Source organism: Eleginops maclovinus, chromosome 21, assembly GCF_036324505.1.
Source record: "Eleginops maclovinus isolate JMC-PN-2008 ecotype Puerto Natales chromosome 21, JC_Emac_rtc_rv5, whole genome shotgun sequence".
Classification (NCBI taxonomy): domain Eukaryota; kingdom Metazoa; phylum Chordata; class Actinopteri; order Perciformes; family Eleginopidae; genus Eleginops; species Eleginops maclovinus.
Window position 1 is genome coordinate 16,853,609 of NC_086369.1, and position 11,603 is coordinate 16,865,211.

At 46.2% G+C, this 11,603-nt stretch overlaps 1 protein-coding gene across 2 annotated transcripts; it reads left to right on the forward strand.

Annotated features, from left to right (window-relative positions):
- The first annotated feature begins 512 nt into the window (after positions 1–512).
- mybl1 (v-myb avian myeloblastosis viral oncogene homolog-like 1) lies at positions 513–11,142 on the forward strand. Of its 2 annotated transcripts, XM_063912337.1 has the most exons (16): positions 513–793; positions 3,162–3,261; positions 3,375–3,446; positions 3,794–3,886; positions 4,692–4,912; positions 5,026–5,191; positions 5,276–5,347; positions 5,553–5,657; positions 7,209–7,451; positions 7,521–7,865; positions 8,201–8,340; positions 8,440–8,554; positions 8,640–8,756; positions 9,163–9,267; positions 9,381–9,545; positions 9,631–11,142. In XM_063912337.1, exons 1-16 carry the CDS (start codon positions 771–773, stop codon positions 9,754–9,756), a joined length of 2,208 nt encoding a protein of 735 aa, XP_063768407.1. In that variant the 5' UTR covers positions 513–770; the 3' UTR covers positions 9,757–11,142. The 2 variants fall into 2 exon arrangements, with proteins under 2 accessions (XP_063768407.1, XP_063768408.1); XM_063912338.1 differs by lacking the exon at positions 5,553–5,657.
- Positions 11,143–11,603: the final 461 nt, after the last annotated feature.

The window sequence follows — 11,603 nt, forward strand, 5'->3', positions numbered from 1 at the left end:
ATCAGCACTTTTCCCCCCAAATATAGTTTTATTTTATGTACGTGCTGTTTGATATTAGCATAGCCTCCAAACCCTTGGGATTACAGAGACATAATTAGAGCCTGGATTAATCAGTGAAATTGGGTATGGATGGGCACCCCCTAAAGCCCCCTAAAAGGCCCCTAAATGGCCCCGCACCCCACTTTGAGCCACCACCTTCCTAATGAAAAGACCCATTCTGCTACAGAAGGTGACAGTACAGTCTGACATAACGCCCGCCTCCTCCAACCCCTCCAACCTATGAAACCAGCCCCTTACTACTTCCAACCAACCACACCGGAGCCTCTCCTCACTTCTCAACCAATCAGCGTCGACTCCACGTTCCACAGCCCAGTTTCTGACCAATTAAGAGCGAGGCCGCCTGCGCAGAGAATCGGCGGGATGGACAAAATTCATAAAGTACAGACAAGCGAGACAGAGACAGCGGCGAGAAGCGAGAGGAATACCGCGGAATATCGGCTTTATACTCTCAGATATGGACTTCTAATCAACACACATCACAAGAGGACACTGTCACGCTTGTATTTAAGGTATATTCTGGACAGAGAGCGAGTAATATCCACAGGAAGCGTGATATTATGGGCTGTCCGTCACACTGAATTAGCTCCTGCAGGAACACACAGATGACTCCCGGAGACTTCTATGGATAAACATGCGTTAATGTGGGATTTTACTCAGCTGACAAACAGCAGGACCGAGTTTGAAAAGGTTCAGCCCTCCTACCGACTGTCATGGAGCCCCTGAAGCCCCAAAGGTGAGTGTGAGCAGCGGGACAACAGCCGGCCATCTGTCCCTCTGACATGGACCGATGCACCCTGCAGGATTCACAGGTTATACTGTCTGTAATCATGTTAGTTTAACTGTAAAGCCGGTAAATTCACATGGTTTATTGGTCAAATAACATTAATAAAGATAATAAAACATGTGAGTCCTGCAGGGTGAATGCGTTACTGTTAAAATCACGTTATTAAGGCTGATAGAACAGGTGAGTGCAGCATGCATCCTGCAGGAAAATAACATTTACAGATGAAATAACAAGCTTTCTTTATTGGTCTGCCACTCTGAGTATTTATCTATCATCTCATTTGTAATGTTGGTCTTTTTAAATGCCTAATATCTTTATTTCCAATAAATGATGAGTATATCTCTGGGGTACACAATATTTAAAGTGGTTATTTTTGTTGACTACAGCTCTATTAATTTCCATATGAACCACCATAATATCAATAAACAAAGGAAGAAACACCACAACAACATTTCAAATTAAAATCAATCTTAGCTATTAATATTACAACAATAACAAATGCTAAATGTTTTTGCCTGCATATAAAATAGTAATATAGTAACTTATTGTCCCTCAGCTAAATGTCTATCGCATTTTCTTTTATTACCAGTCATTAAATTAGCACGTTCTGGCTGCTGAGTGATGCCAATCTCTCCCTTCCTCCAGCCTCCCACTCTCCCCTTATCTCCCCCATCGGCACCCCCCTCCTGCAAGATCACACACTGCACCTGCACTGTGTGTCTGTATAGAGGTCTACAATGACCTTCATGTTGAAGAAAAGAAGTATTAAATATAGTGTATTTAAGGGTTAAAATACATCAGAGGACCTCTCCTTGTAGCCTGGATATGGCTGGTGTGGAATCCAGTTTTAATGTTAATATTGTTGACATTAAAACTGCATGTATTGTTTGCAATGCATGTGAAGCTGCAGCAGCATCAGACATGCCAGGAAAGGGACAAATCAGAGATGAGTCTAAATAAATACAACTTTTAAACCCGGTAAAATATTCAGATCTTTTCATCAGAAGACAAATCTCTGCATCTGATCAAATGATTTCTGTCTTTCTGTATAGTCATTTGTATCATATTTCCTTCTTTATTAAGCAAAATGTGCTGCTTTTAGCTTACTGAACTTGATCATTTCCTTCCACATTCACTTTTAGGTCCTTTTTAAATACACTTCAGGTCGTTGTGTTGTTCAGATGGTTAAGTGGAAACTTTGATTGGTGTCCTTCCCGTTTTTTCTGTATTCATTTTGACCTACATTTCCCATGTTGTGCTTCCATCTGGAGAAACATGAGTCGCTCTTTCTCCCATAATTAGACCAGCTTAGGGAACGTAAACCCTGTAGTCTATCCTGTGAGCTGTTTATCACTTCTACATGTAATCTAGATGATGAACAGAAAACTCCTCCGACATGAAGAGGGTTACATAATTCAGAAGCTTTTTGAATAAGTGGACCGTTAGGATCATTTCCCCTTAACCACACCTCCTCCACACACACACACACACACACACACACACACACACACACACACACACACACACACACACACACACACACACACACACACACACACACACACACACACACACCTCCGAGGTGAAAGAGCCTGTTCATTTAGGACTCCCTCCTCCTCCTCGTCCTTGCTCAGGTCCAGACTTACCTCCTGACTTCAGGCCAAAACTTCATAATTTCCATGGATCAGACTCTGAAGAAGAGCTTTCATGCACCCCCCTTTAGTGTTCAGTTGCATCATGGGAAAGGTTTTATTTCTGCTTCATATTAAACTCTTCTCCACCACAGAGAGAAGTCCACTCTGAATGCTCTGCAGACGTCTTGAAGCACAGGCTGTTCCTGTCTTTACTCTGCTGCTCTAAACCTGCAAAGCTCTGTTTGTGCTCTTAAGGTGGTTTTATGTTTCCTACTGTAGCTCAGGGCTGTCATTTACACTTATTTTCCATTATGCATTCAACATTTGGTGCGCAGCCTCTGAAAGTGCGAGGTGAGATCTGTAAAAGTCATAGTTTGTCTAGATATTGACTTCATTGTGATATATTACACATAGAATCAGAACATATACATATTTCAGGAGCTCAAAATTTGATTTTTGGACGTTTTTCAACTATTTCCTGCCGCTTTAAGTGTTCCATTTGCATATTTATTGTTATGACTACCCTGGACAGATATGGTACTGAAACACAAACACACGGAGTGATTAGGGCATGCAGTTACCTCACAAGACTATATTCTCATCACCATTTGTGCTCACAGTCTTTAAACCTTTATAAATTCTGTACTTTTGCTGCACTAACACCTCCATCCTGTGTCTTTCAGCCCTGACGAGGATGAAGAGCTCCTCTCCACAGACCCAGAGAGCAAAGACAAGAGCAAAGACAAGAAGACGCTGTGCAAAGTGAAGTGGTCCCGAGACGAGGTGAGTCCAGCAGAGAGATGTAGACTTTGTTTTGCAGGAGATATGTATTTCTTGCACGCTGTTATTCTGCACAATAATCCTGTGAAATCTGACCCTCTCCCCACTCACCTCAGGATGAAAAGCTGAAGAAACTGGTCGAGCAGCGCGGACCGGACTCCTGGAAACTCATCGCTAGCTTCTTTCCAGTAAGTCTAACGTCATGTGTAAATCAATCCACAAATACAGCACAAATACTCATACCCAGCCTCATAAGTTCATGTATTTCCATCGATATGGGTTTATGTGTAAAACTAATCACCATATTCCCCTTTATTTTTGGTGAAAATTGCATGTTTTCTACCTGTGTTTGCAGAGTTTACTGGTCTGTTTCCAGTATAACACAAACAGTGTTCTTGCTGTATGATAACACATGGACAGGATGCTTTTATCAGAGGCAGATTAGTGCCCAGCTGTCTGCAGCAGGTGTATCTCAGGTGGAGGTGTGTGTGTCTGAGGTGTGTGTGTCTGAGGTGTAACAAGGTGCTCTTCCCAGGGGAGGACAGATGGCCAGTGTCAGCACCGCTGGCAGAAGGTTCTCAACCCGGAGCTGGTGAAAGGCCCGTGGACAAAAGAGGAGGATCAGAAGGTAAGAAGAGCCTGTAAACCATACTGGGGGGGGGAGTGTTTCCTCCACACTAACAGAGCTGCTCTTCCCGCCAAAAAGTGTCCCGCTCTATTACGTCAGCATCATACAATGCAGGCTCACTCACAAGTCGCCCGTCTGCAGGTCTGTGAGCACGCCAGCCTTACATGGATCTGAATCCTGCAAACAGAAACACACACACTGCCAGCCATGAGCTCACAGACGGATCACACACACTGCCAGCCATGAGCTCACAGCGGAAACACACACACTGCTAAATATAACTGAGACGTCTCTCTGTTCAGACCTGGAGGGAATGGATCCAGTTGGGGATGAATGATCATTTTCTGATTTGTATCTGAAAGTGCTCGAGCGTGCACAGCCTTTCTCTTCCTGCACGTCTTTTCAAATGTGTTTGAAGAATGCATTTCTGCAGATAAACATAGGAACATAATGAGAGTTATGCTGTTAGCAGGATTATATTCCAGTGGAGGATGTGCAGGATTGTTCCAGACATTTCCAAAAGCTGCAGGGCATCAAAAGTCCACCTTTATTGCTTTATCTCACCAAATATTCAGCTTAAACTCATATATTTGAGGCATTCTCTCTTTGAAAAACAGCATTTTAACTGTGTTTGCTGTCCTGTTGCTGCACAAAAATAGAGGATGTTTCTTTTGTAGCGCGAAGGCGTGATGAAATGAACCTCAGACGTTCAAAGCTTTGTCCAAAAACTCAATAGAAACTGCAGGTGTACAGACCTTTAGTCCAGCCTTAAACCCCGCCCTTCCACTATCTGATATCCGTGCAGGTGATCGACCTGGTCCACAAGTATGGTCCGAAGCGCTGGTCCGTGATCGCCAAGCACCTGCAGGGCCGGATCGGGAAGCAGTGCCGGGAGCGCTGGCACAACCACCTGAACCCAGAGGTGAAGAAGTCCTCGTGGACGCAGGAGGAGGACCGCGTCATCTACGAGGCCCACAAGCGCCTCGGGAACCGCTGGGCCGAGATTTCCAAGCTGCTGCCCGGACGGTGAGGGGAGGCTGACCACATCTGGGGGGGTGGGGTTGTAGGAGAATTAGGGAGCCATGGAGTGGGGGGTGGGGGGGTGATAGTGGATGCTAACTCTCCCTGATCTCCAACAGGACGGATAACTCCATCAAGAACCACTGGAACTCCACCATGAGGAGGAAGGTGGAGCACGAGGGATACCTGCAGGACGGCAGCAAGGGCTTCAGCTCGTCTCAGTGTGGGGGCAAGAGACGCCACCACAGAGCCCCCACTGCAGCAGAGCCCCCCCACTGCGACCAGGTACACCCCACCTCCTGCACTACCTCATTTATATCTCCTCTGAAGCTACTGTATGGTGCATCTGAACCTGAACCCTGTGTTTAGATGGGAGGGTTTCCCTTCGACGCTCCTCTCCCTCGCCCCCTAATGGACACTCCCCTGGACGGCTTCCCCTCAGTGAGTCTCAGTGTGTTCCTCTGCATGCCCCCCCTCCCCCCGTCTGCGTTTCTGTACTGTCTGTGTAATGATCTCTAACCCTGGACTCTGGACTGTCCTGTGATCTCTGCCTGACGTTCAGATCTTAAATGTGTTTGTGTTTTTCTGAACTTCTTCCTCCTCCCGTCCTCTGGACCCCTTCCTCCCCGACGTGTTCTCGTTTCAGCCGAGCGTCCCGGACGACCCCGACAGAGAGCAGAGAATAAAGGAGCTTGAGCTGCTGCTAATGTCAGCAGAGAGCGAAGTCCAGCGGCAGAGCAGAGACCCCCGTGTAAGAGCGCACTGCAGCGTGTGGTGGTGTTAGTCAGCCGTCTGCAGAACAGCCTGTCTGTGGCTTAGCCTGTCTGCAGCACAGCCTGTCTGTGGCTCAGCCTGTCTGTGGCTCAGCCTGTCTGCAGCACAGCCTGTCTGTGGCTCAGCCTGTCTGTGGCTCAGCCTGCACTGCAAAAAGTCCTTTTTATATTTAAACATGAGTCTTAAAACCGAATCAAAGGGAGATAAAAAGGAGAATATTCAGAATTTTCTTCAGCAAGGTGTTTATTTATCTGCCTTACTTTTAACCCTTGTGCCTCTGCTGTAATATTATATATTAATAGTTTTATCCACTAGTTTAACTAATATCAGTCATCATAATAACGACCAAATATTCATAAATTGGCAGAAATGTAACCCTTTAAATGCCCGTTTATTGACATCATTGAAGAAGAGAATGCATTTAAATGTTTTTGTGCAGGAAACCATGAGCATGCATTATCTTATACAAAAAGAAAATGTGATTTATGGGTTTTAAGGATGGTAACCCAGCTGTTTGCATTACGTATTAACTCTGTACTGACTCTCATGTCCACGGAAAAAAAGAATCCGCAAAAAATATTATTTATTCAGATTATTTTCAAATATGCAGAATTATTTAATTTAATTTATAGGTCAAATTGAATAGGTTTACATGTTTTCCTTAAGTCTGTAAATGCACCTTTTATTGCGTCATCAAACACATCCCAATGAGGCTCCGGGGTTAAACTTCTCAAACCTGATTTTAAGTTGGACTTCTTGCAGTGTAACGAGACGATGACACACATGTAGCTGCGTGATCTGCTGTAGTAACCCCCCCCCCCCACCATCTCGCTACTCATTCAGACTGAAGCTGAAACCCCCCCACATTACCACCGTTCTTCATCCTCCTCCTCTTCTTCACTCACACTCAGAAGGCCGTCTGAAGCACTCTCTCCTCTGACTCTAACTCACTCAATGTCTCACTCCTCTGTCTTTGTTTACATGCACAACACATGCTGGGTTTTGCACAGATTGCTGAAGCTATTCCTCCTTCTGAGCTGCAAATATTTCACTGATATTCCTGTTAAAGCCATGCGATCTCCGTCTAATGCTAGAGGAACATGTTGTCATGATCCTTAAATATTCTCTGCATCAAGATAGGATTTCTTGGTCATTGCAAAGTTCAACATTGCAACACATGAAACTATCCAGAAACCTGTTGATTAAGTTTAAAACTAGTTGCATTTCTCTTTGCAGCTTCCTTAGAAAACTGTAAACAGACAAGAGGTAATGTGCTAAACTGGGACTCATTTATGTGTATATTTTTATCCAAATATGACCCTAAGGTCTCTGCATAAGGCTCATGTCTTCATCAGGAAATGCTCCAATCAGAGAAGGCTTTATTCAGATTATCCACAGTAAATTAAGACTAACTCTGCGTAAAAGCAGGATATTGTTTTGCATGTAAACAAAGTCCTCCATATTTTCCCCGGACATCTTCCAGTCTTTCCCCCTCTCCTCCGCTCCTCTAACTCTGTCTCCTCCTCAGACTCTGGATCCGTACTCCTCCTGGTCGGACGGTTTATCCGACGACGCTCTGACCACCAGCAGCAGCAGCAGCCTGGAGGATCAAGTGGTGGAGAGGAGGTCCTGGAGGGGCTCCGAGGTCTCCTCTGGAGGCCCCCCTCAGCCCCCTGTCTCCCCCAGCAGGTTCCTGTCTGAGGCCGGGACGGTGCTCTCCGGCCTGCAGACCATCCCGGAGTTCGCAGAGACGATGGAGCTCATTGACTCGGTAAGGGCCGACGGGTCAGATGTTTTAGTGCTGCGTCTCTCAGAGAACTGACCGCTGTCTCTCCTGCAGATGTGCTTCGCTCTGCAGGACCCCGTCTCCTGGAGCGACGTGGGGAGCTTCGATCTGTCAGAGACGGAGACGCCCCCCCGGCACAACCATGCCGGATACACCTCCCTGCTGCAGGAGAGGACGGCCGATACCTCCCTGGCTTTCTCCAGCAACACCCCCTCCTCCGCCTGGGAGAAAAGCGGCTCCGCCTTCGGTCTGACTCCCATCAGCTGCTCCAAACCCCCCCACACAGGGAGGAGGAGGAGGAGAGAGAAGGGGGAGCCGTCTCCAAACTCCTTCCTGGAGAACATCACCAACTCCCCCAGGAAGACGCCCACCAAGACCCTGCCCTTCACCCCGTCACGGGTAAGGAAACCTCACCTCCACTGAGAGGACGCTCTGAGGACGCATTATTAATATTATCGTATAAAACAGGAAAGCTGCAAGTCTTTGTATTTCAGGGAATACAAACTGCATTTTCTGACATTTTCTGCATGAACTATGACTATTATCAAAGCTACAAACAAAATGTTGTCATGAAGAAATACCTTTTTAAAGAGTGTCTGAATGGCTGGTGATTGTTCCTCCAATTCATCTGCATGGATGTGGAACAACCTTTAAAACCCTGTTTTCTGCATGGAGTTTGAGCTTTGAAGCTATATTCATTACTCATGTGGATAATGTGCATCTGTTTCCTTCAGTTCTGCAACATATCAGGGGCGGAGCATCTGACCCTGGAGAACCCCGCCCTCACCTCCACCCCCGTGTGCAGCCAGCGCTGTCTGCTCAACACGCCGCTGTACAAGGAAACCACGCCCAAGCACCAGAAGGAGAACGACGGGTAAACACATCAGAAATGTGGTGTTCGTAAAAGCTGGAGTATGCTGTGGGGTTTTGCAGAACATATTTCAGACTGTTAATATTTTGTTAATTTCTTTAGCTCTCGGACGCCTAAGTTCCGTAAAAGCGTCATGATCCAAACCCCTCGCACACCGACACCCTTCAAAAACGCTCTGGCTGCTCAGGAGAAGATGCACGGGCCGCTGAAGATGGAGGTACATGTTCACACTTTTATGATAACCTCTGTGCAGCACATGTTTACTTATGTTTTATTTACGTGTGTGTGTTTGTGTATTTCAGCCGCAGCCGCTGGCCTTTCTGGAAGAAGACATCCGAGAAGTCCTGAAGCAGGAGACTGGGTCGGACATCTTCAACAGAGTGGACGTGCAGCCGGACTACAGAGCCTGGAAACACAGCGTACGTGCCGCAGCATCTGAAACAAACTGAACAGTCCAGCAGTGGCTCAGTCAGTAGGGGCTTGGACTGGGAATCGTAGGGTTGCCGGTTCAAGTCCCCGAACAGACTTGAAATATGGAAAGTGGACTGCTACTTGGAGAGGTCCCAGTTCACCTCCTATGCCCTGCTGTGGCGCCCTTGAGCAAGGCACCGGACACCTCCAATCCCCCCTCCCCATTACTCCCCGGGCGCTGCACAATAGCTGCCCACTGCTCCTAGTACTAGGATGGGTTAAATGCAGAGGACCAATTTCACTGTGTGTGCTCTGCTGTGTGCATGTATGTGAAAATAAAGAAGGTTTCATCCTCCGATTCTATCTGAACAGATACACGACACAGAGAGGTTACTGTTGTGTGTTTGGTTTCAGAGCGACGGTCCAGCCAGGAAGGTGCGTAAGTCTCTGGTGCTGGACCCCTGGGGGAAAGACTGTCTGAACGTGCAGCTGTTCCACCAGCAGCTCAACAACAATCAGGTGAGACTGGGTATAAATCACTGAAGCTCCCACTGACACTTGGGAAATGCATGTGAGTAGAGCTGCAGGAAGAAGCTGATCGAGATGTGTTAATAGTTTGTTTCTTCATCCAGCAGGTGTCAGATGAAGGTCTGCTGACGGGCTCCTCTCTGCTCCCGGATCAGGAGTGCAGCCGCTCATTAACCGAGTCCCCGTTAGGTCCTCCTCCTCGCCGCTGCAGCCCCCGCATGAAGAAGCTCCTCTCCTCTCACAAAGCTCCGAAACACGCCGCTGTGCAGGTATGAGGAGTCAGATCAAATCATTTGTAATATGGTATGAAGTCTTTATTTAACCTGCAGTGACTCTGATACTCCCCCACTGCAGGTGAGTGAGTGGGAAGCAGTGGTTTATGGGAAGACGGAGGACCAGCTGATCATGACGGAGGCGGCCCGGCAGTACCTGTCCCCCTACCCGTCCTCCGGCTCCACCTCCAGGACGCTGGTGCTGTAGTCAGACCCTCCCCCATGAGCGACAGCCTTCCTGCTGCTGGTCTGTCCCTCACACGCGTCTGAGTAAATCCTCCAGGGGTTCTTTACAGAAGTTCAGAGACTACGTTTGTTTTCCTAGTCAGAGAAGTTGAAGCTGCTGCACGCGGCCGGCTGTAGGTAGAGTTTATTTCTAGCTGCTTCTGAGTTGATATTGTTAATATATTGTTTAAAAATCTATAATGTAACGCTACTCATGGCGCTTCTCCTCCGGCTTGTTTTCATAAACAAGCCCCATCGCTGCTGTCACAAAAAAACATGCTAAATTAATTAAAATGACCCCCATCACTTCCTCCATCTTCATGTGTAACAATATTCACTTTGATATGATATGAAACAGAGAAAAGCAGCAAATCTCCAGATTTAAAAGACTGAAAACTGCATATTTTGACATTTCTGCAGGAAAATGTACTCAATGAATCAATTATCAACATATTTGAAGAAATCAGAGAATAAAATGCATTTAGACTCATAAGAGTGCAGATTATCATTATGGATTAATGGTTTGGTGTTTAAAATGCAAGAAAATATTGAAAATGTGCAAGATTTTAGAGGCTGAGCACAGCATATTATTAGCATTTTTAATCTAATCTAATATCAAACTTTGGAGAAATCGGAGAATTAAATGCATAACAATTATCCCCAAGTCCAACGTGAAGTCTTTAAATGTGCAAAGCCGCGTATCTGAGAGGCTGGAAACAGTATTAATGCATGAATGACTCACAGATGCACGGTGTGGTTTCTTTGTGACGGCAGCGAGACGTCGCTGAGTTGGAGGTGTAGTTTGTGAGCAGGTCAGAAACTGTCAGTATTGCACTACTGAGTGGACTCGCTGCTGTGGGGGGGGGGCAGGGATTTGTGATTAAGGGCAAACTGGACAGCTCTGGGGAGGCTCCTCTCCAGGGCTGTCCAGACGTGGGTTGAATGTATTTCCTGAACCTCAGAAGTGGAAATGTACCTTTCTTAATGTGTATTTATTTTCTCCTTTAGATATTAATATAAATCAGACGCCATCAATCCCCTCCAGCATTTGGTCGAGACTGTTCCACGAGAAGGCTCTAGGTTTTATTTATTTAATGTCTACTAATTTATTTATTTCCTAAAATAAGAGAAATTATTGAAGAATTTTATTGTTTTTTTCTCATTTGGGCTACCGTTCATTTCCATGACTCCCAGTTAGAAGCACTGCCCCTAATGTAGTCCCTCTGAGTCCTGCTGGTCTCTGGTCTGTCTAACGCATAGCAGGACTCCGACCTCTAATCATAGACAAATTGCACTTTTGTGTGTGTGTGTGTGTGTGTGTGTGTGTGTGTGTGTGTGTGTGTGTGTGTGTGTGTGTGTGTGTGTGTGTGTGTGTGTGTGTGTGTGTGTGTGTGTGTGTGTGTGTGTGTGTGTGTGTGTGTGTGTGTGTGTGTGTGTGTGTGTGTGTGTGTGTGTGTGTGTGTGTGTGTGTGTGTGTGTGTGTGTGTGTGTGTGTGTGTGTGTGTGTGTGTGTGTGTGTGTGGAATGTTTACACCTCTCTACCTTGCTGTCAGACTGCAGCTTCAGCTTCCTTTAAAGACACCAATTTTAGCTCGTAGAAAACAGGAGGTTTTGCTCTCATGCTGCATGATGTGTCAGTTAGTTTGTGTTACTATGAGACTTTATTGAATGCAAACTCACACTTAAACACACAGAAAGTCACACAATTACACAAACTCACTAACATGGGTCCTGCGGAAAGCGGGTCAAACCTTCTAAATATCATCAGAGAATAGCTAGCACAACAGAAGGTAAGACACTGAGTTTGTAGACGTGCAGACTGTCCCTGGG